The sequence below is a fragment of the Haemaphysalis longicornis genome, unplaced genomic scaffold (assembly GCF_048455015.1).
Source record: "Haemaphysalis longicornis isolate Haplotype H1 unplaced genomic scaffold, Haemaphysalis longicornis Haplotype H1 scaffold_6, whole genome shotgun sequence".
NCBI lineage: Eukaryota > Metazoa > Arthropoda > Arachnida > Ixodida > Ixodidae > Haemaphysalis > Haemaphysalis longicornis.
The window spans coordinates 76,640,791-76,666,712 of record NW_027526407.1 but is presented as its reverse complement, the minus strand read 5'-3'; the positions used below and the strand labels follow the sequence as shown (position 1 = coordinate 76,666,712).

At 48.4% G+C, this 25,922-nt stretch overlaps 1 protein-coding gene across 1 annotated transcript in view; it reads left to right on the top strand.

The window, feature by feature from the left end:
- Positions 1–8,392, top strand: part of Pxb (putative Hedgehog signaling attenuator pxb) — a 218,891-nt gene extending 210,499 nt beyond the window's left edge. The window contains exon 5 of the mRNA XM_077675311.1: positions 1,867–8,392. Within this exon, the coding sequence (XP_077531437.1) occupies positions 1,867–3,084 (1,218 nt within the window). The 3' untranslated portion in view covers positions 3,085–8,392. The remainder of the gene's footprint in view (positions 1–1,866) is intronic.
- Positions 8,393–25,922: the final 17,530 nt, after the last annotated feature.

The following is a 25,922-nucleotide window of genomic DNA, read 5'->3' as shown; positions in this document are numbered from 1 at the left end:
GTGGCCACCGTCTTCAAAGTGCGCATGTTTCCTGTATCGTATGCGCCCATGGCTAACGTCGGAACGGAACTTGTCGTCGGGTGTTCGAGAACTTCCAACGCGGCGTCGAAACCGACTCGTACGTGGATGAAGTTGGCCATCCGCAGTGTTCATCATTTCTCCTCAAAATACACGGTCGGGGATTTGCCAAAGTCTGCAAATGTATTTTTTTTTTTTCGCGTTTCAATTCCTGGTAGGTGGTTATGTAGCACGAAGCCAGAGCCACTTTTCGTTCCACCAACTTTTGTGTGCGTCGTCCTTCTAACAGCTTTACTTCCTCCTCCCAATTTTTTTTAGCTGCTTCTTCTTCGCTGGTTCACTTACCAGAGATTGGCTTAGCTTGGTGTCCGTTCGTGCTGACTCTTTTTTTCGCCTTCGAGAAAGGCTCAAAAAATGTTTGCTTCATTTCCGAAAGGGGATGCTGACGCGCAGTACCTCTTAGATAAGAAAGTCTGGTTGCGTTATCGATGTCGAGTTACCGTTGACAGCGCGCCAGTTTTGAAAGGGCGAGATTAAACGACGTCACCGAAGCGCGATTGAGATTTGGAATGATGGCGCGACAAAACTAAGCGCTGATGCCACTACGCGACCACGAAGAGGCCTGTAAAGGGCCTCGGCGGTGTTTCCACGGCCGCTACTGACAGCACCGGCCGTCCACTTCTTCCCAATAAAGGGCAACTGTGCGTCGAGTCGAGAAACTGCCTTCCTTAGCCGAAGTCTCGCCTGCGGGCTTCAAAGTCCACTTCCCCCTTTTTCTTTCCTATTTCTATTTTTTTTTCTTTTTCGCTTTTATCTCCTAACAAGCTTCCTTGCCCCAGTTTTGACCCCTGGGGGCTTCGGGCCAAAAACCTATTACGACCTCGAAATGGCATTTTCTGCCTTCAAGGGAGTCTGACGGAACTTATAGCTCTGTCCGATTTCTTTGCTATTTTGAAAGATTCTTATCTGGCGGCTTGTTCGTGCGTGGAATGCCTTTTTTTCTTTCTATCTCTATCTTTTCATTGCAATCCGCACGGCGTCGCCACCTTTCCAGCGCCTGTCATCAACGCCTGTAGTTCGAATAATACGTAACACAATGTTTCGGCTGCAACTGCAGTACGCGATGACTCTGGTGGGGCTGATAGCTTTAGGCTGACGCGTGTTCATGGGATGATCTTTTCTTACCTTACATTTGCTCGTGTTGTGCTTGTAGATGTAAAGGTTTTGTTAAAACGTCACAGGCCACATCAACGTTTCTGGGCCACAAAAATTCAAAGCCGGAGTAACTAGGTTGATAAGCGCACCGTATTTTTATTTAGCAAAGTAGAATGTTGTGCAGTGGAGATAGCGTCATTTTTTAAATCGTAGTACGGTATGAATTACCATTGTAGTGCACGTAAATGGTTGAAAAGTTATCTTTGTTGTCGTTTTTTGAAATGCATCTCTTGCGAGTTGATCTTACAATTGAGATTTGTCCGCTGCTTGCAAATTTTAGTTAAAAATTTTCCGGAAGCTTTACTGGCTGTCTGTAATTTGTGCAAGACCGAAGGGCGTTCTTTGTCCTGTAAAGGAAAATACTGTCGACATATTCTCTTTAAGTTTAGAGGAAACCAGCTGACCATCAAAAACAAAGGATTAACTGTTAACGAAGAAGTGACAAGGACACTGCCGGACTAGCAATTAAACGTTTATTACAGACGTCAAACATATGTGAGTGAGGTCAATGCTTATTGCATATGAAAACATAAACAACTTGCTGCCTAAACGTAATAGACCAACTAGCCCAACAAAAAACTCTCTCGACATATTCTCACCGAATTCCCGTTCTCTTCTTGTTTCCCATCGCAGTTACTGGACGTGAAATACGGTAGCTACGGAGCTCCCCACCTGGCTCCCCTGACGCAGACCAACTACACCTTCAGGCCTGCCAGCCTGCGCCCTCAAGACCACCACTCGCAGCAACACCGGGCGCCGCAAGGGAGCGCCACCTTACACCACCACGCTACCGGCGGGTCCAGTAACGCCACTGGCAGCGGAACGAGCCGCCGGTCACTGCCCGGCACGTCTCAGCGGTCCCACCACCACAAGGCGCCCAACAGCCGCACGGGCACGACGTCGTCGCGTCGGTCGCACCGGGGAAACAACAGCGAGCAGTTCAACCCAATCTACGAGGAGGTGTCCGGGAGGCCCAAGCCGCGGAGGGGCTACCGACACCACGACAGCGAGGACAGCGAAGAGGACGAAGCGAGGAGCCTAGGAAGCGAGGACGAGTTCGCCGAGGACGAGCTCAGCTTGGGCGAGTACCCGAGGCCGCCAGAGTCGGGCAGCAGCAGCCTTCAGGGATCCACGGGGGGAGACCTCTGCCCTCCGGACCACGTCGTCGAGCACAGCAACCGGCCTTCGGCGTCGTCGAACAGGAGACTCAAGGCCGCCGCAACGCCCAGAGGGGCCTCGGGCTCGTCGAAGCACAGCCACTCTCTGGAGCGGAACCGTAACAACTCCGGAGGCTTGCAGGCCAAGCACAACTACTACCTGAGCAAGTCGGCGTTGGCGTTCGACCAGAGGAACCTGGCGGCCGCCCCCGATGCAGCCGGAGGGCCGTACAGCTCGGTGGACTTGATGCAACATCCGCACCAGGACAGCTCGCCGCCTCCCGAGCCGGCGCCGGTGGGTGGGAACCCGGTCTTCAACTCCGGCTTCGCCATGCCTGGAAGCGCAGCCGGGTTCATGATGGGCCCCGACTGCCAGTACCCGGCTCCCTCCGCAGTGGGGCCCTTCTCGTCGTTCCTTCTGCAGCCGTGCGGCGCCGTCCAAGAGGACACGGCGGAAGGCGACGCCGAGAACATCTACGCGTCCATCGATGACGACGACGTGTCGGCGACGGGCCCGTACACGATCGGAGGCGTCAGGGGGCCGGTCGCCGCGAACAAGCCGGTGCTCAGTCAGGGCCCCGGGGGTGCGGGTCGGACAGTCGCGAACAAGGACTCGCAGCAGTTGGTGCCATCGTACGGAGACATTAGGCCGGTGTTTCCGACCGACCAGAGCGGTCGGACTCTCTGCACGTGATGGGCGCGCCGCGAGTGTCGAGTGATTATTAGCCCCGCCACTTTTTGTGACCCCCCCGCCCTTCTGTGACTTTGTAAGACTTTTTTCACCCGACTGTGGTGGTGTTGAAGAAGAAGTAGATCTGTAGGCGAAAGGACAATTTTTTTTCCCCATGACTCGATCATCTGTTTTGAACTGTGTCGACGGAACGATCTCTGGGCAAAGTTATGTGTGTTCCTTTCATTTAACGCGTCTTGTTCTACCTAGAAGAGCCGGGAGACACGGGGAGAAGAACAGTGTTTAAATTTTTTTAATAGCGCGTGTCCTGGCTGCAGTCGGGAACGTTGTTCTGTGTGCTGTTGTTCGATCGGGGCTCGATCGCCCCGACCAAGTCCAACTGTTCCCTCAAAGCATCGAAAGCGGTCCCCTAGTCGTCGAACTGTGTCTCGCAACAAGAGTCGTCTTTCGATGTCCTTCTTCTATCTCCGTTGCTTTCCGACCCGACGCCGTGACGGTAGGGTATTCTCTCGGCCCTCGCGAGTACATCGCCGTCTCTCGCACTGTGTCCTGTCCTTCGCGATCGGACGGGAAGGTGCACAACTCGTACGCTGAAAGCAGCAAATTCTTCGCAATAATCGCCTTCGCAAAAGGGAAGCAGACAGTCGGCAATACTTCGGTCGCCGTTCAGTCATCGCCATGTACTCCGCCATCATCTCCTTCGTTAAACCCTAGTTCTTTCGAGGGACACGTGCTTTCCAGAGCACACAGAAAGCAGTTTCTCGGTGCGTCGACCCCTCTCTCTGCCACCCCCCCGTTTCAGTCCCCGGATTTTCGGGAAGCTTTGATCCTTCCCCGATAAGGCGTGCAACCTTTTCGCCGCTTAGGCCGCGCCGTTGGCGCGACTCTGTTCCACAAAGTGTGACGTCGTCTCGCGCCTTCGGCTATACTAGTAGTAAAGTATTCAGATAATTTAATATCTTACAGAACTATGCAGCAAATGAGTGTGAGTGTACATGGTTGTGTCGCACCTTAGGAATTACCGTGTGCTAGATGGGCCCTGATGCCGCCATTTGGATGCAGTGTTACTTAAGCATGTCTCTCGGTTGCGCGGTACCACACAGGCAAGTCCCGTTGGATTCGCGTGGTTTCACTTTGGAACTGGCGGCAGGCTGCGGTCTATTTTAAAACGCCCCTCCTGGGGAAACTCGACGCATCTTGAGGTGACTGGCTTGTTTTTTCGTCTGAAGCGAAACTCTCTTCCTCCTGGAATCCGAACAGCGTTACGACTTGTCCTCAACAACGTTTAGTCGTACGTCAATTGGCCGTGGTGAAATCTAATGAACTGCAGTAGCCGCGGAATATGCTGCCCATTTCTTCCACCTCCCTCAGTATTTCGTACCTATATTCTCGACCAGCACCTTTTGCAACAAGTCGCATGCGTTCGGAAACATAGGCTTTAACATTTTCAAGATGCTCGTTCACTTCTACCAAATTACGACCATGTCCTACACCGTATTCAACAAAAAAAAAAAACCGAACGCAACAATAACGGTGGCATGTTTTCAAAGAAAATGAAGTCGTTAGCACCCGGGTTCTGTTTTTGATTATCATGTCGACTCAGTTAATAACTCGCCAAACTCCGTGTACTTTACTTCTCGTCGCCAGCTGCGACCGGAGTGCCCTTCTCTCGGAATAAATCAGCGTTGATGTTCCCGTATATTCTTCCTGCGCCAACCGCACACGAGTGCCGCCGAGTTAATGTTTCGAGGTCCCTCCAAGCAGCGCCCACCAGGGCCTGTTTAGTATGCAAGACGCGCGTTAACGGCTTCGAAGAACTGGCGAGAATTAGTTGGCAATGGGTTAGGCGCAGAATCTTCCTACACCTCCTACTCAGGCCAGGCACACCTCCGCGTTTTCATGCACGAGGTTACGGCGTGTTATGCATGGTGGTTAATTGCTTCTGGCCGTATTTCACCCCGCGTAGCCGCCGGAACTCCTCGGAGGAAGGGCCAACTATCCTTGTGATAACGTCAACAGAGAGAGAAAGAGAAAAAGCAAAAGGGGAAACGTTTCTGCTTGCACGAAACCACGGGTTCGAATTCAGTACCTGTGACTTGAACATCGGACATCGTCGAGCTACCATTTCTCTATCCCTCACTTTTCGTTCTTCCAAAATTTAGTCAGTGTTGAAATGTGAATACGTGCGGCAGCATTCTCGATTTGAAATTCCCGCCCGAATTTTTCGGGCGTGCGTACAAAGCTATTTTGGTTGCAGCAGTCACGTGACTTTCTGTAACCTGCGTCATAGGGATGTACTAAAAAGTACTGACATGTTGCAACACTGATGTTTCATGTTTTGACGGTAACACCTCCTTTGATTACAGTTTGTCGATTGGAACTTGTACAACACTGTTGTCTTCTTGTTTCCCAGGTGCGGCAGCATGCTTGGTTTGAAATTCCCGCCCGAATTTTTCGGGCTTACGTACAAAGGTAGTTTGTTTGCAGCAGTCAGGTGACTTCCTGTAATCTGCGTCGTAAGGATGTACTAAAGGTTCAGTTGCTGCCGCAGCCCTTGATCACATCCGAGTTCAGTTTTAAGGGCACTGACATGGTGCATCACTGATGTTCCATGTTTTAACGATAACATCTGTTTTTATCAGAGTTTGTCAATTGCAGCTTGTACAACACTGTTTTCTTCTTGCTTCCCAACAACTTCGTAGCTTCACCAGTCGTCAGAGAGATTAAAAAATGCAAGCTCGAACGGAAGGAGTGAAATCCCTTGCAATCTTGTAGTGCTCAAGAATGAATGAGTGCGAGTACGTGGTCACAGAACTTTTTTCCTTTTCCCCGTAGTTGTTGTGGGGACGCCTTTCGTTTGCACGGGTGAACTTGTACGTCGGGCACGTGAACGCAATCAGTTGAGTGGACACCTTCGACGACCCAAGTTTCCAGGACAGGCAGGCATGCGCTGTTGCCATTTGTTGAGACGTTGTGTTGACCCCTCTGTTGTGCACTGTATGAACTTGCGCGTTTCTGTGCACACGACGGATATCTATGTACAGCCGTAATGCCCAAGACCGCGGTAAATGAACTTTGGTTACATATTTATTGACGCAAAATTAGTTGGCGACACACTGAGAATGGATGTGGTACTCGCTGTGATCTCAATGAGTGCCATTAGCAAATCTGTCAACGGAAATTTGCGGAAAGTTACGGCCGACGACTAACTTTTCGTTCTCGTTAAGCTGAGGCTGTGACACCCATGTCCAGCCTATGTCCAGTGCTAATTGTTCAGATCAGCTTCGTTTTGGGTGTGTGATCTCGGACCATTCAGAGTAATTTTTTTTGTAAAGTAATGCGACGATAGTTCGAGTTAAAGCTCCTTTGCAACATCTGAATAGGATGTATACTGCCATTGACATCTGAATGCTTAGTTTTCTGATTACTTAAGGTCAAATCATCTATCAGTCAGGTGCATTTCGCTATCTCACAGTCGGTAGATACCTTTCCTTGTTTCTAATCTTGTAAAGTAAATGAATTTATTGTCTCTCAAGCTCAGTAAAAAAAATGAACTGCGATGCCCGGCTAATGAAATGCAGAGAATGCGCCGCCGTTTCAACCGGAAATGCCCACTAGTTCGAGAGGATTGCCAGAAGTGTACGTTCTTAGTGTTTCACTGTTTAACTGACATAATTAGTGCGGACACGAGCTTCTGGAATACAAGCGCCACAGGGAAAGCAATGCGGACTGGCGTTGCCGTTACGCTGCTTTATTTCAAGGTCACGAGCGGCACTGTCGGGAACGAGTCGATCCTGTAATTCAATCATTTTAATCCTAAGTAACTTCGTTGTACAAGGGAAGACGAGCACCGCTGTGTCTAGGGTACGAATACTGATAGTGTGCTAGGCGTGTTCGATGATCGAATGATCCCAGCAGCAGTGGCACTATGGCTCTAGTCATACATTCTTATGTCTTTTTATCTTTACCTTGCGCCGCGCCCTGTTGCACTCCAAAAAAAAAATGTGCACAGAAGACCACATCCTGACACAATGCCAACGTCGCTTAGTTTTTTAAGCTAAGTAGCGATTTTATGGGGTTTTTATCTTTGCACGCCTGAATTTTTGTTTTTGGTAGCTTTACGCGCTCTAATTACTTTTTGCCACTGATCTACTTTTTAAGGGATGCATTAACTTGAGCTTGGTGCACTTCCCGAACGAGGTGGGTGCAATGTTTAGTCTATTTGTCCGCGCAGAAATGTAGGGTTTTGATAAGTGTTTTTTTTTTTCTTTTTTTCAACCTCGAAGGTTAAGAGCAAAAGACCAGGATAAGCTACTGTCATTCTCCAATATAGTTTATTTTTTGTGGTCATATTGATAATCCATTTGGCACTTCACAAAACTTTTTGCGTAAATTTTTTTCTCCCTGCACTCGAGATCAGCGACTTTTGCTGAAAAGCCTTTCCAAATTTTTCCAACAGGCTCTGCAGAGCGCCATAAACCATTACGATTGTCGAAAAACGTATTTTCAGACATTTTCGCATGTAGTGTTTTTATAAGAAACCACGCAGAGTTTCGTCTACGGAGTCTAAATTCGACGGACCTTGGCGCAGCAAAGTTGGTTTTTATTTAAAGGCTCTGCGAAAATCATTTACAGGTTCGCTTTTAAGACAAAGCCTGCGCAGGCGCAGTTTCACTTTTCTTCTGTCTTCCCAGTCCTTAACAAAAGTGTAAACGCTGCTCATTTAAAGCGGCATCGTTGTGGTCACCACCGTAGACTTGCAATTTCTTTCTGACCAATACACAGAGTTGAAATTGCCAATTCTTGATGTCCTTGCTTTGCGATGGTTTTTTTATCCTGCTGATTTCGGCGTTGTTGATATGTCCTGGAAAATGTGCCATCCTTGCTGCTTTGAAATCGATGTTTGCTGCGTACCGCATTTTTGTATATGTTTTAGTGACGAGTGACCGACGATGTTTCAGGATTGCCCGACTTCTTCACACCGTTTTTCGCAGCGATGATGAGTGATTCCTGTTTTGGGTGACGTCCAGTGTGTGCGCCTGTGAGTGACTGACCGCGTGCGGTTGTGTGAATCACTTTGGGACGAAACGAGTGTGTGGGTGGTTCCCAAGACCACGAAGAACGTAAACGAAGATTTAAAAAAAAAAAGGCAAAACACTGTCACGCTCCAAGCTGTTTCTGATTTTCGTGTATACTTACCTGAACTTACTTTTGTGTCATGCTATTCCGAAACTTTCTCCTGCGTTCTTTTGTACATATACGTGACAGAGAAGGATTACGAGACAAAAAAATATTAAAAATGTCACCTCAATACATGTTGTGGTTCTTTTTCTTCTTGTTGCATCGGTTTTCAGTCTGCATTTACTCGGTGGCAGAGCTGAGAGGATGATGTTGAAAAGCAACCCGCACGTCTGAGCAGCAGCCAACTTCACTTCAAGATAGCTTAGTGATTCGAACGATCCGGTTCTCATGGAAAGCAACGCTGCCACTAATCCCAAGACCTGCACAAGGTGGTGTTGCTGGGGAAAAAATAGAGCGGCATAACAGCAGGTGGATACAAGCCAGGGGCGATTAATACCCCTGCTACACTAGCGTCCGAATGTCATTTGAACCAAATGTCATTTGACTCAAATGCCAAGTTGTGCTGCTACACTAGGTTTTGAAATGCCATTCGGCTCAAATGACATTCGAGCCAAATGAGCACTGTCTAGAGACATTTGGGATTTCAGGTGCCATTTCTAGCACTCTCGCACGTGCACTGCGTCTTCGAGCGGCAATAAAAAATATAATACTTCCGTACGTAAAACAAACAAAATATTTTTGTTTGTGGAACTTTGTTCACTGCTCATTTACTTAAAATATGAAATCAACATATTTGATTTTCATACTCTCAAAACCAGGGGGTCATTTGCAAAAAAAAAATTAAACTACGCAAACAGCCACCACATTAGAGTCAAAACTAGTGTCTCTTCTAATTTGATATCATTTTACTGCCTTAAACAGCTCCTAAATTTGATTGCTGTATTAAAGTACGAAAACGGACCGGGGCGACAACAGCGCCCCTACAGCAACTACAGCACGGCGTGCAATTGTGAACGTATAGTGAAAGCTTTCAACTGCCACCGAAATTGTAGTGTAGCACGGGGGTTTCTGAATGGCATTCTGAGCACCCCATTTGAGTCAAATGACATTTGGTTCAAATGAGATTCGGACCCTAGTGTAGCCGGGGTAGAACACCGCTCTAAGTTGCCAGCAACGTGTGTTTGTTCTTTTTACGGTGCTACTGCTATTGGGAGCAGCATTTGACGTAGGAAATAACATTCGTTCAGTTAAATTCCTTAAGGCTTTGTAACTGAAGGTTACCATATCCTTGCGTTTGGTCACAGTTTATTCTTATGCCGGGAAGTCATTTGGTATGGGATTACAATGCACACCATCCCCTACTATGAAGAAGTTCTCGCAGTTGAAAGTTCCCGGTGGTTTCCGTACCTCCATCTCCTCCTTCCTTTTATGAAGCCAACGTTTGTCTACGCCGGCTTCAGTTACAACTGGCTTCCAAATGAGTCTAGCTTGAGAGCTTATGCCGAGCATGAGCTAAGTAAAGCAACAGGCAGTTACGAATTTTCTTCACATGATTTTGGGACAAATCCTGGAATTCGCAGTTCAACAAATTCATTTCTAGTGTTTCATTTAACAGAAGAATCGTAAACTCGCCCTCTACTGTACCCAACAGTTAAAAGAGAAAAATACGGTCTCTCAGTTTGGCCATATCACAGTAAGCGTCTCTATATCGGTAGTAGTAGTAGTAGTGTCATTCATCGGTTATCGTGCCTCAGGAGACGTGTTTCACATAGCTGAGGTGATTGGCAAGAGAGTGGACTGTCCATCGTCTTCTCCACCGCAACTTTCCCTCTTGCAACATCTTGGGCGCTATCAACACAAGGTGCTTTACGAGAGGTGTTCCATATGACTGAGAATAGGGCAGAGACGGAACTAACCACCGTCTCTTTCCCCACCGCTCCTACCTTCTTTTGCAACACCTTGAGTGCTACCAACTCAAAGTGCTTTAGGACAGGTGTTCCACAAAGCTGAGAGAATAGGTAAGAGAGTACCATCGCCCGCCGCGTTGGCTCAGTGGATAAGGCGTTGTGCTGCTAAGCGCAAGGACGCGGGTTCGGTTCCCAGCCGCGGCGGCCGCTTTTCTCATGGGGCGAAAAGCGAAAACGCGTGTGTGTTCAAGATTTCGGTGCACGTTAAAAAAACCCTGTAGTTTGTCGAAATTAATCCGGAGCCCTCCACTACGGCGCGCCTCATCGCCTGCGTTCCGTCGGCGCGTTGAACATCGTAATCATCAGGGGACTCACCATCATCTCCTTCCCCGCCGCACCAACCTCCTCTTGCAACACTGTTGGAACTACCAGCACGAAGTGCTTTAAAAGTCGTGTTCCACATAACTGACGGAATAGGTGAGACAGCGGACTGATCATCGGCCCCTTACATCTTGGGGGGCTAAACACAAAACGGCGAATGGTGGCCTGTTCGCACGGAGTGGCGATGTGTCACTGCACGACAGGTCCAGATAAATACTAAAGCACTTCCAAAATGGAAAGCACTTCAAAAATGGAAAAGCATCTGAAGCGTAGCCCCGTACCATTCACTGAATAATTTGTGTTTTATGTGACATTCACTTGCAAATGATGCTCAATATCGGCAATGGGAGGCGTTTTCTGGCACAAAATCAAGTCCGCATTCTTGGACAACTTGGTGAACATGAACTTCAGACACACTTGTTCTACACTTTTTGTGGGCCCGGATAGCCTCAGACACCAAGACAATCTCATCAAGTGTGCAGCTATGAACATGCGTATTGTAAGTAGAGCATGTTTTACTATCTTCGTGACCACTGCAGTACAAATAACGGGCCTATGCTTGTAGTATATATATTTCGGTATTTTCAAGCCCTAAAACTTCCTTTGATGGAACACCGCCTTGGTGGATGGCCGTGCACCGCGACTTAAAAATCCTGTCCCCATCACCCGAAATCAATCATAAATCTCGAATCACAATCTTGGAACAGTTGGAGTACCGAAAGAAGGAAAACACATCAACCTCGGCAGGCCTTACCCGTCATGATCCTCTTGCTCGTCCCGTTTGAGGCCGTGAAGCGAAGTTGTCAGTTTTATTTGCATCGTTTTGGTGCGCGCAGATTGGTTCAAAAAAATTGGCCGCGTATCTGCTCCTTTCATTGCAAATGTCGACAAAACATGGCAGTCTTTACCGACTTTTGCCAAGTAAATGCCTCCCTTTGCTTTCCCGCTCACCTCTCGTGTTGTTGCTCTTGCGTCGCACTCCTCCCAAGGCAAAGACGCGAAAGGTGTGCTTAAATCGTTTTAAATTTACCGCGTTCCACTGCTCCAGGCCGTGTGTCTCGACGCCAACGCTGCCGTACGGCGGAGACGCGCGTGAATCGAGGCGTCCTACTTCAACTTCGATAGAACCACGTTGCCCTACTCCACGTGCGTTCCAAGCAGAACGTGGAACCTATCTAGTGGAACCTCTCGTGACTGTTGCCGGTTGATTTCGTAAAATGGCGCCAGAAGCTATAGTGGCGCGGGCGACAGCAGGCGACGGCGGAGTGAATTTTTTTTTTCTGCAGTTGATGAAGTATTTAATTTCGCAAAAATCAAGCATGTAAGATTTTTTCTAAAGGAACACTGCAAATATCACTCCTGCATTAATTCCTTGCCTTATATTTGCGTAATGTCTTGTTCATATTCAACAATGTTGACAAGTATGAATATTACACCGGATTGAGACGGGTATATTTAGCTGTGACTATATAATAAGACTATTGCGCAGGGCTTGTTTTATTTTGGCCGGGTGGCTGAATCGTGTCACAGACAGACAGACAGAAAGACAGACATACAGACAGACCAAAATTTCTGGGTTTAAGTAACCCAAGAAAGACTATCGTCTTTAAAAGTGAGCAGCTTTAACCTCTGGGGGCCCCGAGCCTCCGCGAGCATGCACCAGAGTCAGAAAATCCACACCATTGGCATGCAAATTACTTGGAAGTTGGCACCATTTTGACCCCTGCACTTCCCTTAGGGGAGCTTAGGTGCCACAGAAAAGAAATGGTTACTGTGGGAAAGGAAGATTGGCTTATGGAGCGAAAAGGGGGAAAAAACGCCCCCGGCAACACAAATCCCCATTGGGTACGACGCGTCACGTGACTGCATGGTAACGACGCCGTCGTTGCGAAGAGCCAGCCGAACTGCTGGCGGCGCAACGGGTGCGGAGAACTCGGCTGTGCGCCAACTTGACGTTAGGATTAGGTTCAAGCGGCAAGTACGGCTCCAGGAAAATGATAGGACAGAGGCTCTTGGCGTCCTTGGCGCTTGAACCTTATTCTTACGGTGGTATACCAACTAGCCCGTATCGACACATTAGTCCAGTTCATTGACGTTAGGCCGAACGTGGCGCTTCGATGGTGAGGGGACACGAGATTGCAGTGCAGGCGTCGAGCTTCACACTGCGGCCGCTTGTGCCCTTCCCTGGCTCGACATCGGCTGGTTCTACGTCAACGGCTCACATCTCACTCAGCAGTATGGCCCAAAAGCGTGTGGTCAAGTCGGAAACGAGGGTCGCTAACAGAGTGGGTATGTTTTCGCATCCTTCCTTGCTCATAAGCAGGCGTGGGTTACCGTCCACTATCATAAACACTTCAGTAATAACGCCAATTACAATTAATCAAGAAATGACCTGCTCCAAAACATGAGCAGTAACTCCTACACTTCATACCTCCTGAGGTGCCAAAAACTCGGCAAGCAGGTGAGTTCTACCGCACAGAAAAATGAGACATGTCTTTCTCCCTGTCTCGTAGCGCTCTTTCTTCCAAGTGAAAGGGACCACGCAACACTTCTTTTCGACCTTTATTTATATCCTAAATGCTTTCAGAGCGTAGTTAACCAACACATCCAGTACTTAGATTAAGGGGTCGCAAAGCCTCCTCGGCCAAAAATGGCTGCTTTTTTGCCGATTTTCCATTTTCCACGTGCAGGACAGCAAGCTAGGCACTAACTAGCCAGGTTAACTTTCCTGGCTTCCTTCTACATCCTTCCTTCCTTCCTTCCTTCCTTCCTTCCTTCCTTCCTTCCTTCCTTCCTTCCTTCCTTCCTTCCTTCCTTCCTTCCTTCCTTCCTTCCTTCCACCCTTCCTTCCTTCCTTCCTTCCTTCCTTCTGCGCCCATCAGATAACTCAAAAATGTTCTCGAACGAATTTTATCTCTTTCCCAATCTTGGCGTTCTTTGACCGCTGGAATTACGTCATTACAGCGGTGTAGCGGCTTTTGGGCGGCTTTCCTTCAGTTGCAGCAATGAACGCATTCGATTTCCACTTTAAAAAGGAAGCAACAAAAGCAAAGCAGAAACGGAAGGCATGCCTCCAGTGCCACTCCGCGCTGGCGATAACTATAGCTTTCGCAGTACTAGACACGAAGGAAAGCTGAGAATGCTTATTGGAAGTATTGCAGAGTCACTTTCAATTATATATTTGATATGTAGTCAAATTCCGCGCAAGCAAGCATCCACCTGTAATAAAAGCAGAAAGATTAATTCAGTTGGTACACTACAGATGGCGCGACTGGTGGAAAGGTAAAGGGGTTGTTGCAAAGTCAGGTATTTTGTAGCGTAATCTACACTGGCCGAGGTTGAGCAGTTTCGCGTGGGCCGTGAAGCGCCGTTCTGCGCAAGCGGGAGGAGCATTGGATTGGTTTGAATCGGATCGGATTGGCTTGGCTTGGATTGGATTAAATTGGGTTGTGTTGGATTGAAATCCAATCCAATGGGAGTATGGGTGTGTAGAGAATTGGGTCTGCACATTCGCCGATCTGCGCATTCCAGAGGAGTGACGTCATAGCCACGGCAGACGCACTGGCGCCGGCTTGTGCCCAGCTGTGCACCTCCATTGCGCAATATCCAAGTCTGACGCTGCGCCGGAGCCGCTTGATGGCCGTTTCGCGTGGCTTTTCCAGAGCCGTGGTGAGCATGCGCGAGAAACAGTGACTGGATTGGACTGGACTGGACTGGATGGGGATGGATTGGACTGGATTGAACTGGATTGCTGAACCTTAGCTCACGCTATGTATACCCTGGCGTAGCCAAGCTAAGCCACTGCTAATTTTTGCACCCAGAGCTCTCCACAAGTTGATTTGTGACGGTGAGATATCGCTGGCAACGCTGAAAATCGTACTCCATTCCACCGCGCTCCAATCGGATATACGTACCGAGCGCATCATCCCCATCTGCACCGGCTAAGCGTGACAAAAGTGCATGCGTCGCCAACAATGCTTTCCTGCGTTCTGCACACGCGAGTTGCGTTGGCAAGGGCGCTCCGTGAGACAGAAATGCGTTTAAATAATTAAGAACAACCACACCTATGCGTTGCGACGTTAGCGTCGGCGCAATAAACTGTTCAGATATAAATCAACAATTTTAACCTCTTATCCGATCCCCTGCAAAGGCAGGTGACATCTATTTCAAACCCCGGCACTCCGCGACAATGCGTTTTCCGTGGCCATCAACTACACTTTATATTACAACTAACCATGAGCCCGGCCCTGATAGCTGACGCCACAGCGTTGCCCAGCGAAGTTCTGGCTTGAGCATCGAAAAGCCCCTTCAGCGTTGTACCTAAACGAAGACTGCTCAATTCTTTGGATGATCCTGCGTGACATTTCAAGCACCCGGCGTTCCGAGCTGAGACATTCTCTGCGGGCATCAAATACGCCGTATATCGCTACCACGGAGATCCCGGACGTGGCAGTTCACGCGGAATAAAATTCTCGCTAACGCCTCGAAAACTCCCTTCGGCGATATACCTGCACGAAGATCCTCGCATTCTTGGTGCGAGCCCGCGTCTTTCGCGTCAATGACTGGATAAATAATCACGCCGTTCCTCAGCGCAACGAGAAGGGACTGCCGTGGCGGAAGCGACCATTAGGGCGAGTTCGTTTCACTCAGGGGCCCCGACGACGACGCCACGTGCATCGCAATCTCGTAGCAGCTCACTACGCCGTGAATCGGCGGCGAACGCATCTTCGACCACGCCCGGGCAGGACTCATTGCCGGCAGTTCTTCTGAATGGCCACAGTAACCAGAGGAACCGCGGCCAGCTGGACGGGCCCTTCTGGAAGCGGGACCGGGCACGGGAAGATTGCCCGCGCCGCGTTTAATGAATACCCGGTCGAGGTAATGACGAAGGCCCTCTCTCTGTTTTAATTACGCCGAAGAAAACAATTACGCGAAACCGGTTTGCGGGCAGCGCGGCCGTCGCCCGGCCATTATGCACACAAGGAGAACCGACGTCTTCGCGCCCAACGCCGTTGCACCTCGGGTTGTCGTCGTCCCTGTAAGCGGCTTCACCGTTCATCTTTCCAACCTCGTCGCTCGCGGTGGTTCCAGCCAGGAAGTGAGGCGAAGAGACTCCACGAGGCAGCGACTGGGATAACAGATTACCGGCTTCCTCCTACGAGGCGCGCCGACTCATTTCTCCGTAACTCGCCAAGTACACACGGCGGCATCGGCATAGAGCGCGTGGGGCGATTGGATGAGTTCTTACCAGGCATGTGACCGGGAATTCTGATGTATGGAACACTGGGATCACCTGGCCGTGCACCCACGTGCGATACTAATTGAGTGAGTGATTGTGGGATTTAACGAAGCTAACCTGGGCTATAGAGGTGCGCCGTAGTGCAGGGCTCCGGATTTATTTAGACCACCTGGGGATCTTTAACGTGTGCTGAAATTTCGACACGCGGACGTCGAGATTTCGCGTCCATCGGAAATGCACTCGCCGTGGCTGGAATCAAACTCGCGTCCTCGTGCTCAGCAGCACAATACCTTATCGGCGCACTTCAGTGATGAACGGTTGGCCATACGACCGTCGTAACGTAATGAAATCTAAGGTTTGACGAAAACTCGTCTGGTCGGGTGAAAGATACATAGTTGAAGAAAGTGGTTATCGCCGACCAAAGGCTTAGTTAAAAAGGCTAAAAAGACGTTTCGGCTTCCATACGGAAGCCTTGTTCACTGCCCTGCGCGGGCGCTAGAGCGGCCGGTCGCACTCTGCCCGTCACAACCGGCGGCGGTTTAGTTCGGAGAGATGGCAACACTGCAAGCGAGAAACAAAATGGCCCCCATGCGCCTCCGGGTGCGCGAAGTGGCGGTACTCTTAAGCGTAGCTTATTTAGTGACGCTAGCCTCGAACCAGCTGACGAAGCCGGTCGCTTTGGAGAAACGGGCACCAGACATTGCTCGGCGCCAAATGTTGGATTTTGATAAAGCTTTTTCTTCCTTCTTTTCCTTCGGGCAGTACTCAATATTTTTTTGCTGTGGTCCTCGCACAGAATTATAGACGGACTTGGCGATCACGAGCCCAGAAGAGGTGAAGCGGGATTCAAATGCCATTCTTTGCCACGTGCTATGTATACATCGCTGTCATTATACCTGTTGGTCAAGGATGCAGTCATCTTAATCCATTTCTATAATCTATAAAGGAGTAACAGTAGTTGGTTTGTTTATTTTAACACAGAACGCAACTTTCATTTGCTCCATTAAAAGAACGTAAATTGAACCTGCCAAACATTTATTTGCGGTGCTTCGCGCAGTTTGACCCATTTAATCAATTATTTAACTATTTAGCGGCAACATTGCGGCTAAATAGTTACATCTGTTATAAGTTTCAGGAGAGAAAAAGATGACGGACCGTTTGCGGCCGCTGCGCAAACTACTATAATGACGTCACTAAAATTTGCAAACGCGTTTCCATGTTCCCCAACCTACCGAACGTCATCTTCGCCCATGGAGTGGTTAAAAAAAGGACTCATCCTTTTGTTTTCCACACAAAGGTTGTGCGAATTAGAAAAGCTAGGAGTCAGCTAAATTTAGCCTCCAAAATTCGCAAAGGAAGCCACCTTAGCTGACGGCAGAAATTACGAAAACGTGAAGACAAGGTAGAGTGAACTAGAATACTTGTCTAGGGCGCCGCGGAAGCCCTACTGCTTTTACTTTCGATTGTACTTCTCTCGCTAAAAAGCCTGAAAACTAATTAATGGATCCGCGCATTGTAGAATTTAGTGGCACGGTAATTCGACAATGGTTATAAGTTCAGTGTCTCTTTCGCGTGGTGACAGCGCGCGAAGTCTAAAAATAGAGCGCCTTTTCATTAAAAATGCGCCCGAATGAGCCTCAGATGCCACAAAAAAAAAAAAAAAACGAGAGTGAACTTCAATTGTCGTAAGGCCAGCTCTCGAAGATGCGCTCAAATGATTAACTTAATTTGCTTTACTCCGCTAATGACGCAACATCCTATTCAGGACGAACAGATGAACAGATGAGATTAGGACGAACAGATTAAGTTTTCGACTAGTCGAGTGCGCAGTGTGAAAGCCCTCTGATGTGCGTTCGTGTTCACTGCGTGTTACGCAGATGCAAGCCTCGCAAGGTACCCAACGCACCGAGACCTCGAAGAAGAACGAGTTTCTTCGTGGTTTGCGAACGGCAGCAACTGCAGAGTGACTCCGCGCTTGGCCGGGCGGTGATTGCGCCATCTCTCGGTGCGGCTACGCACTCGCTCGCGCTTTCCTCTTCGCGCCAGCATTACGAGCGGCGCCTTGCTTGGGCGAGGTGCGGGTTTTAATGTGAATTCCCCAGACGGCGCACGTTCCGTATTGCCGGATAAAAAAATTTTCTATCGCTACTGGACAACGGTGAAGAGGGGTCGGTTTGGAAGGAGGGAAAGGGTTAATACACTTGGGTATTTCATTTATTTCATTTATTATACCCTTAAAGGCCCGAAGGCATTACATAAGGTGGGGGGGTCATGAAACAATGTTTACAGACATACAAATGAACCTAAATATTGTTGAAAACAAAAAAAAAACACGCAAAAACACAAAAGCACTAGAGCACCAGAGTTCGAAACATTGGCTAAGGTAGGAACATCGCAAAACAAGGGTTACATAATTTTACTGAGTTAGCAATAGGTCGAAGTAGCTCAAAATGATTAAGTTAAACAATACATCTTGCACAAACTATGTGTTACAGCAGTAGAACTTGAAGGTTAATCTTGAGTGAGAATATTTGTTTCTAGTTTGTCTCTGAAACGTTTATTATCAGTGCATGTGGCGATGTCGTCGGGTAACGCGTTCCATAGTGGTACAGCGTTAGGAAAAAAGGATGAGCTAAATGCTGATGTACTGCCGGTAATGGGGGCTAGTGGACGACTGTGATTTAAACGGGATGAAATTCTGTGAGGAGGCCTCAGTAAAGAGTGCCTAGATTGTGGCCAGTGAAAGAATCTGTGGATGAGGCATAAGCGGGCAATGATGCTGCGCGAATGAAGAGTCGGGAGGGTGAGGGATAGCTTGAGCGCGGTGACACTGATATGGTTGGAATATTGCGATGTATAAAAACAAAATCTTGGTGATCTAGCGATTGATGCTTAAACGACCCTCAATTAGCGCAAAAACACGCACACACGCACATTCAAACAAATGATAATAACGTCAATGCTGCTACTGCTACTAACTCTAGTGCAAATAAAAAAATATTTGACGAAGGTAATAGCAATTTTTACAAGCCTTAAATGTCTTGAGGAATGTCTGTCACCCAAAAAATTTGTCAAGGTTGTATGCCCCGTCCCACGTTGTCAGTGGCGGCTAAGCATCTAATTTGAAATCAGTAATATACAGATCGCAAACGTTTGCAAAATGTAATCACAGCAAACAGGGACAGTAGCGGTGGTTGCTTGAACGACGTTCACCCAGGGAGTTTATTTCTGGGGAGGGGAGGCTATACTTATAAAATGAAAGAATATCCGATCTCGATCTATGAAAGTAAGGGAGGAATTTGCGATGAAAACGTTACTGAAAAGCAACGTTGTGTTCTCCAGTCCGAAATATCTCCAACAATAAAAAAAAAATTATCTTTGAATGATCCCTGAAGTGTCAAGTTATGAGTGAAAACAAGTTTATTAAACAAGGTAGGAGCCTTCTTCTTGACCTATGAGCACGATTCATGAAGTTCCGAAAGTTTTGATCTTCAAAGGATCTCCATGTCTAGTGACTATCCAAATTAAAAGCGTGCGGTTAGAAATATATTCCGTTTGAGTACTGTTACAAAATGTGATCTGGTTGAAAAGGAAGACGAAGCGAGTAGCCACCGCACGGGCAGCGGAGCTCGTGACATCATCATCATCCTCAGAATTGGACAGAATCACCCGCTGCAAGGCCGCCAATAAACTGGTGCACCTTTAACCGCGTCTGCCTCCTGGTCTTCAACATTTTGGTGCCGTGACCAGGATGCAAGGTTTACACAGTTGAAGACCCCTAACGATGAGGCAAGACTATTGAAAAGGGCACCCCGGACCTCGAGCGTCGCATCCAATCAACATAGCGACAGAGCGCATCGACAGAGCGACATCAACGTACCGGGCCTCACCATGGACCGTTTGAAACAGAAACGTGGGACGCACCGCGCATCAACGACAAAGGTCATTAACGAGATGAAATCACTGCTGGATGGTAACCCACTACCTATCGGTGAGCTGAATGAACACCTCAGCATGCTCAAACAGAAGAAGACGGTATTAGCCGACCTGGACAAACAGATAGAGCAGCATGTACCAGATGAGGAGCTAGATGAGGAATTTGCCACAGCAGAACATTACCAGGACTCAATCGATCGCATGATCTATCGCTCGGAGAGAAAACTTGCGGCAACGTGCCCTTCAGCGATTAGTACAGGTCAGGAGGTCGCTCCATCCCGCGAAAGAGTCCAGGTTCGACTGCCGAAGCTCGACATACAGCCTTTCGATGGAGAATTTATTCACTGGCCGCAATTTTGGGACCAGTTTGAGTCTACAATACACAAGAACCCATCGCTTGCCACCGTTGATAAATTCAAGTACCTGCGCAGCTATCTGAAGGGGAAAGCGGAAGGCATCGTTGGCGGCTTGTCGACAACCAACGAGAGCTACCCCATAGCCATCGATCTACTGCAGCAGCGTTTTGGTGATAAAAGCTTGTTAATCAATGTGCATATGAGCAACTTGCTAAACCTATCTAAAGTGACCTCCTGCGACGACTTGACTGGCCTTCAGACACTTCAAGAACGGATACAGACCAACATGAGATCACTGAAGAATCTCGGTGTGGACGTCGCGGCCTACGGAATTATGTTGAGGACTCTACTATTGCAGACTCTGCCCCGTGAGCTCGTGCTCAAGTTCAACGAACAAACGTTAAAGGAAGTACCAGCACGAGAACCGGGAGGTCAACGGCCCGATGAACTCTCGATTTTGCTTGACCTGTTGCAGCTAGAAGTACGGAGTCGGGAAATTACTTCCATTATTACTGGAGCAAGAATCGACACGCAACTTCAAACTCAGGCACCCCGTAACGAAGCCAAGGACAACATTCAAGGTCCTACCTCCACGCCAAGGGTCAAGATATACCACCATGGATGTCTCTTTTGCGAGTCCAATGGCCACACAACAGGTGATTGCCGGGCTGGACTTTCATTAGACGAAAAGAAAGCCAAATTGCGGAAAAAGGGATGTTGCTTTCGCTGCGCCAGGCCCTTCCACCGCTCCAAGGATTGCAAGAATGCAAGAAAGCTTTCGTGTCGGAATTGCAAAGGGCGTCATATTACTTCTTTGTGTGATCCAACTTGGAAACGTCCAACAACAGAAAAACTGTCGACTGTGTCCAGCTCTGCGGCTGAATCAGAGACGCCCCAGAAAGCGCTTTTTGGGAGGACAGTGCAAAAAGACGCGAATTTTACCTCGCCAAACACTGAATCAGCAGCGGTGGCAACCATGCACGTGACAACGGAAGAGTGTGAATAGCCTTTGGGGAGCTCGACGACATTGGACTCCAAGATAAGCGAAAACATCCAGAGGAAGATTACAAGGGCTCAACAGCCTTCACTGCAACCACGTTTAAAAGCAGTGAACGTAACCTTGTTGAATTTCGTAGGGGCCCGAATCGTCATAAGCCATGTCACGATGAAGACATCGACAACATCACCGATTTCGAACGCAGCGAACATATTGGCAATACACGTGATGAAAGTGCGTTTACGTCAACCACCTGCAAGACTCAGACATCTGAACGAAGTGGTTACCAACAAACGAAAGAAACACAGAATACCCGAATTGTAATGGGTCCAACGTATGCCAGTGGACGCGTTTCGAACGATGGTCAGCGGAACGGTTCCATCGCTGCAAAGTTTCGACGTCTACCTCGACGAGAAAGGAATATTGAGGGTAGGATGGCTTCTGCAGTTCAAGAACTTCCCCGGAAGCATCGTGCCTGCCGAACTGAAAGAGGTTTTTTTGCCCCTTACCCAACGGCTTTCCTCGATAGATTATGTTCAACTTTAACACCTGAAGCTTCGTTAGCAGAAACCATTTGTGCGCGATGGAAACATAGAGAGCATCGATCGAGCAGGCGATGGAACCGATTGCGTCAGCGCGAATACCTGCACAAGTTACCCACCGCAGATGTAACTCCAACGAAATCTTCAGTTCCTTTCGACCTTATAGATACTGCGATTGTTAAGCACAGACACGCCGATCGACAGACGTCGACGAGGGACTCAACTTTTCGGGGAAGAGATGGAAAAGTTAGTCTACGTGAAGTGCGTACCACCGTGGGAATCAGTTCTAGTCGACCGATTTAGGTATCGCATGGTCTTGAGGCTTCATACTTGTACGCGAAGAACTTATTCCCAGATTCAAGAATTCAGTCAACCAGATCCGTATTATTTGGCCGGCCCGGAGCTTGTTACAAAATGTGATCTGGTTGAAAAGGAAGACGAAGCGAGTAGCCACCGCACGGGCAGCGGAGCTCGTGACATCATCATCATCCTCAGAATTGGACAGAATCACCCGCTGCAAGGCCGCCAATAAACTGGTGCACCTTTAACCGCGTCTGCCTCCTGGTCTTCAACAAGTACGAAAGGTCATCCAGGTTCCTTAAAGTCTGTGCCATTTCGCGGAAGGCCACGGCCCCTCTTCCCTGGCCCCGTCACACACACACACAAATCCATATACCGTATTTTCGCGCGTATAACCCGCCCCTGCATATAATCCGCACCCCCACTTTCAGCCCGCCGAAAACGAAAAAAAAAAAAACATCCTCGCGTATTGCCCACAAATTTGGTAGAGGAAAGGCTGCACTAAAGCTACTGCTCAAGCAACACAATACACACTACGACGACAGAAAAGGCGTATATTTAGCAAGTAGAATACATTGGCTGCAAGGCGAAAGTCACAATTCACGGAGTGTCACTGCTCTCGCTAGAGCTATCAATTGAGCCGCAGTCCTCACTGTTGTACACAAGGTCATCTTCGCGGCACAACGCGCAGTGCAGCTTCACGGCAAAACGCGCATTGTCGTGAAGCTGCACTAAAGGGAAAACTCCGCTTATTATCCGAATCCCTACTTTGCCACTGAAATTTTCGCATTTTTCGGTGCGGGTTATGCGCGCGAAAATACGGTAACCCAAGTCCTGCATCGACTCGGAACACCGCGTACCAAGCGAAGGTGCCTTCTCAATTCTGGAAAGGCCACCAAAGAACCGCCGCATGTTAGTTTTTTTTTTTTTTTTTAGACGAACACGCGCCTCTGCTTGCAGCAACCAGACAGAGGTTGCCCTTCAATAGGCCATCGATCAAAGCGCACGAACACAGGAAACGGTTGAGCCAAAACTGCTAGTCGAATTTCCAAACGACAGAAACGGATGAACGGATCGAGCAAACAAACTGGGAAACCGAGTTCAGTGTGGCATCGGGTTTCGGTCGTGCGCCAGTCCCGACGATTCGAACGGCCGAGCACATTGAAACTGCCTATCCCCCAACATAATAAGTGCGCGTACTAATCAAGCGACCATTCTGTTCAATCAGCAGTGCGTTGTCGTCGCGGTTTCCCCTCGGCCTGCGCGCGGCAACGTTTCACACCGTGGACCATGAATTGAAAGCTACCCGAGGATATACGGCGTACTTTTCTGCAGCATATACCTCTCCGGTGAGGACGGGAGCTTTCTAGTTTCTTTGTACGCATTCATCGGTCCCTGAGGTCGAGGGTCTTCGGGACTGTCAACAATGGTGGGAGGGGTAACGAGGGTGGGGGAGGATCCTTCCCGACGGCACCCGGGAGCCGCCATTGCTAAGGTGGTGTCTGCTGGCGTTCCTTTGTCGGTGACGCTTTTTTGTCGCGGTTCAAAAGCGTTCCATTGATAGTTATGCCCCTCAGCTGTGGCTTTGAATGCTGAAAAGAGCGAGATTTAGTCTGGGGGAGACCGCAGAGGTGGACCATATGCCGACTTTCGAAACCGCTGAAGGCTTTTCAGATTTCAGTGACCAGTGGATTTTTCTTCGGTGTACTTTTGGTATCTCAGGCTTCTTTTTTAGTTTTTGGGACACGTTAGGACTTCTTTTTTTTTAACCTATGAAAAAAAAAACTACATTGTGAGGCTTCTAAACGTTAAATTCTGTGGCAACGTTTGTAACGGCGCAATGCGTGGGCTGCGAACATGTGGTGTTGAAGAAATCTGCGCTTGAAGGATCATTGCGATGACCGGAAGATGCATCGAAGTGTGATGCGGATAAAAAGAAGGAGTTTTGATTTTACTAGCGCGCTGAATGGAGATTAAGAATGCGCTTTTACAGCGCCAGATGTTAGCACTGCAGTTTATGCGTCCGACGCCAGCGTCGGGAAGAAACTATATACCGTCGCCCCGAGCCCACCCACATTCGAACGTCGCTCACGCGCAGCGGGGAATCGGCCAACTATGAATCTATTCAAGTGGCGTGCCACGCACAACAATTGTAATCAATCAATCAATCAATCAATCAATCAATCAATCAATCAATCAATCAATCAATCAATCAATCAATCAATCAATCAATCAATCAATCAATCAATCAATCAATCAATCAATCAATCAATCAATCAAGTCACGTACCCACATGGCAAACACCCAGCGGAGAACAGGCCGGTACTAAAAAAATCCCAGGCCATCTCCACAAGCGTTAAACCTTGAGAGGGGCAAAGCATGCAGCGTATAAGTGTATTCTTGGCGCCTTGGCGTTTTTGCTAACGGAGATGAAACCGTTGCGAGGTAGATGCATACAACTTTGCTGTAAGGGTCTCTTGTCTTTGAAGCACGAAGCTCTGTAGTGCGAAGTGTAAACTAGTGTCCCGGTGTTTTCTTAGGACGCTTTACGAAGCGCTCCAGCGCGAGGCGTAAACGAATGTCCCAGTGTCTCTTAGTACGCGTTACGTTCTAGCGCGAGGCGCAAACGAGTGTCCCGGCGTTTTATTACCGTGACTACATGAGGCGACGGTTACGACCACGACATGAGACACCGACAAGCAGAGCCCCTAATACTTAAACAGAGTAATCAGTGTACTGCACGATAGCATTCAAGTGATGCGATCAAACAGAACAAGAGGCAGCACTACAATCGCACAGCCACGTTTCTTGGCGGTGGCTTCGGTAGTCAGCAGCCAATCGCACAAACAAGTCACTGTGACGTCATACAGACCGGACGAAAAGGTGGCTAGTGAGTAACCACTGTTTGATATGTTTTTTTTTAGTGCGAATGCACTTCTTAAGCGAGCCTGAATCGTCCGCCGCCGTAGTCCGCATAGCAACAGCTGCGGGTGCGCGCGCTCCTCGTCTTCCCTAGCAACGGGGGGAGATGGGCGCGTGCTGCCTGGCCAGGAGTGGGGGATTGGCCAGGAATCGGGCGTGAGAAGGGCTAATGCACCCGCTTAAAGGAGTACTGACACGAAATTTCAAAGCTGAGATCCGCTCTAGCAATCAAGTACAACGACAACACAAATAGGTGTCTGTGAATAAATGCATCTTTCTTTCTTTGTAGTTGTGTGTGTGTGTGTGATCTCTCTTTCGCGAACATTACCGAACCGCGCAAATTCAACTCGTGCATTCGCACTTTCACATTCTTCCCCTCGGGGAAATGCGGGGAAATTTTTTTAATTCGAAAGTTTGCCATGTGGCATAACGGTGCACGAGTTCACAGGTACACGAACAAGTTGGCTTCGTGTTTAAAGGTACCCTGCAACAAATTCGATAAACGATTTCACTTTTTCCTTCGCGTCTGGAAGCACTGCGAAAGCTGCAGTTATCGCGAGCACGGAGCGGCACTGCGTGATTTGCTCGTCGCCTTGCGTTTATGCTTTGTTTTTGTGGCTTTATTTTTACAGTTGCTATCGAAAAGCGTTCAGTGCTGCAAGTGAAGGAAAACCGGCGAACAGCCGCTACATGGCCTCAGTGGCTTAACTCGGGCCGTCGAAGAACGTCAAGACCGGGAAAGCCAGAACAGTCTGTTGAGCGAGTTTTTAAGTTATCTGATGGGCATAGCGCAGTAATTTCTGGCTGATGTACTTTGCGATCCCCTAATCTAAGTACTGGATGAGTTGGGTGACTACGTTCTGCAAGCATTTAAGATTTCAAGAAAATGTTCAAAAAGTGTTGCCGGGTCCCTTTAACATCGAGCTTAGGTGTTGTAAAATATTTTGGAAACGCTGCCCTCAGCTTAAATTCAACCATTTGTAAACGGAAGTACTGGAAAGTGGCGTCGTTCCAAGTACGCAATCCAAGAGAGTTCTGTCAGCCGTATTAAGGATGGCTTCTTAATTGGAACTCTGTAAACTGACCTACCGCAGAACTATAACCGCTATATCCTTATACAGAGATACCACTGTAAAGTTCTTAAACACTGGGATTTAAAAAAAAAACTTACAAACGCCC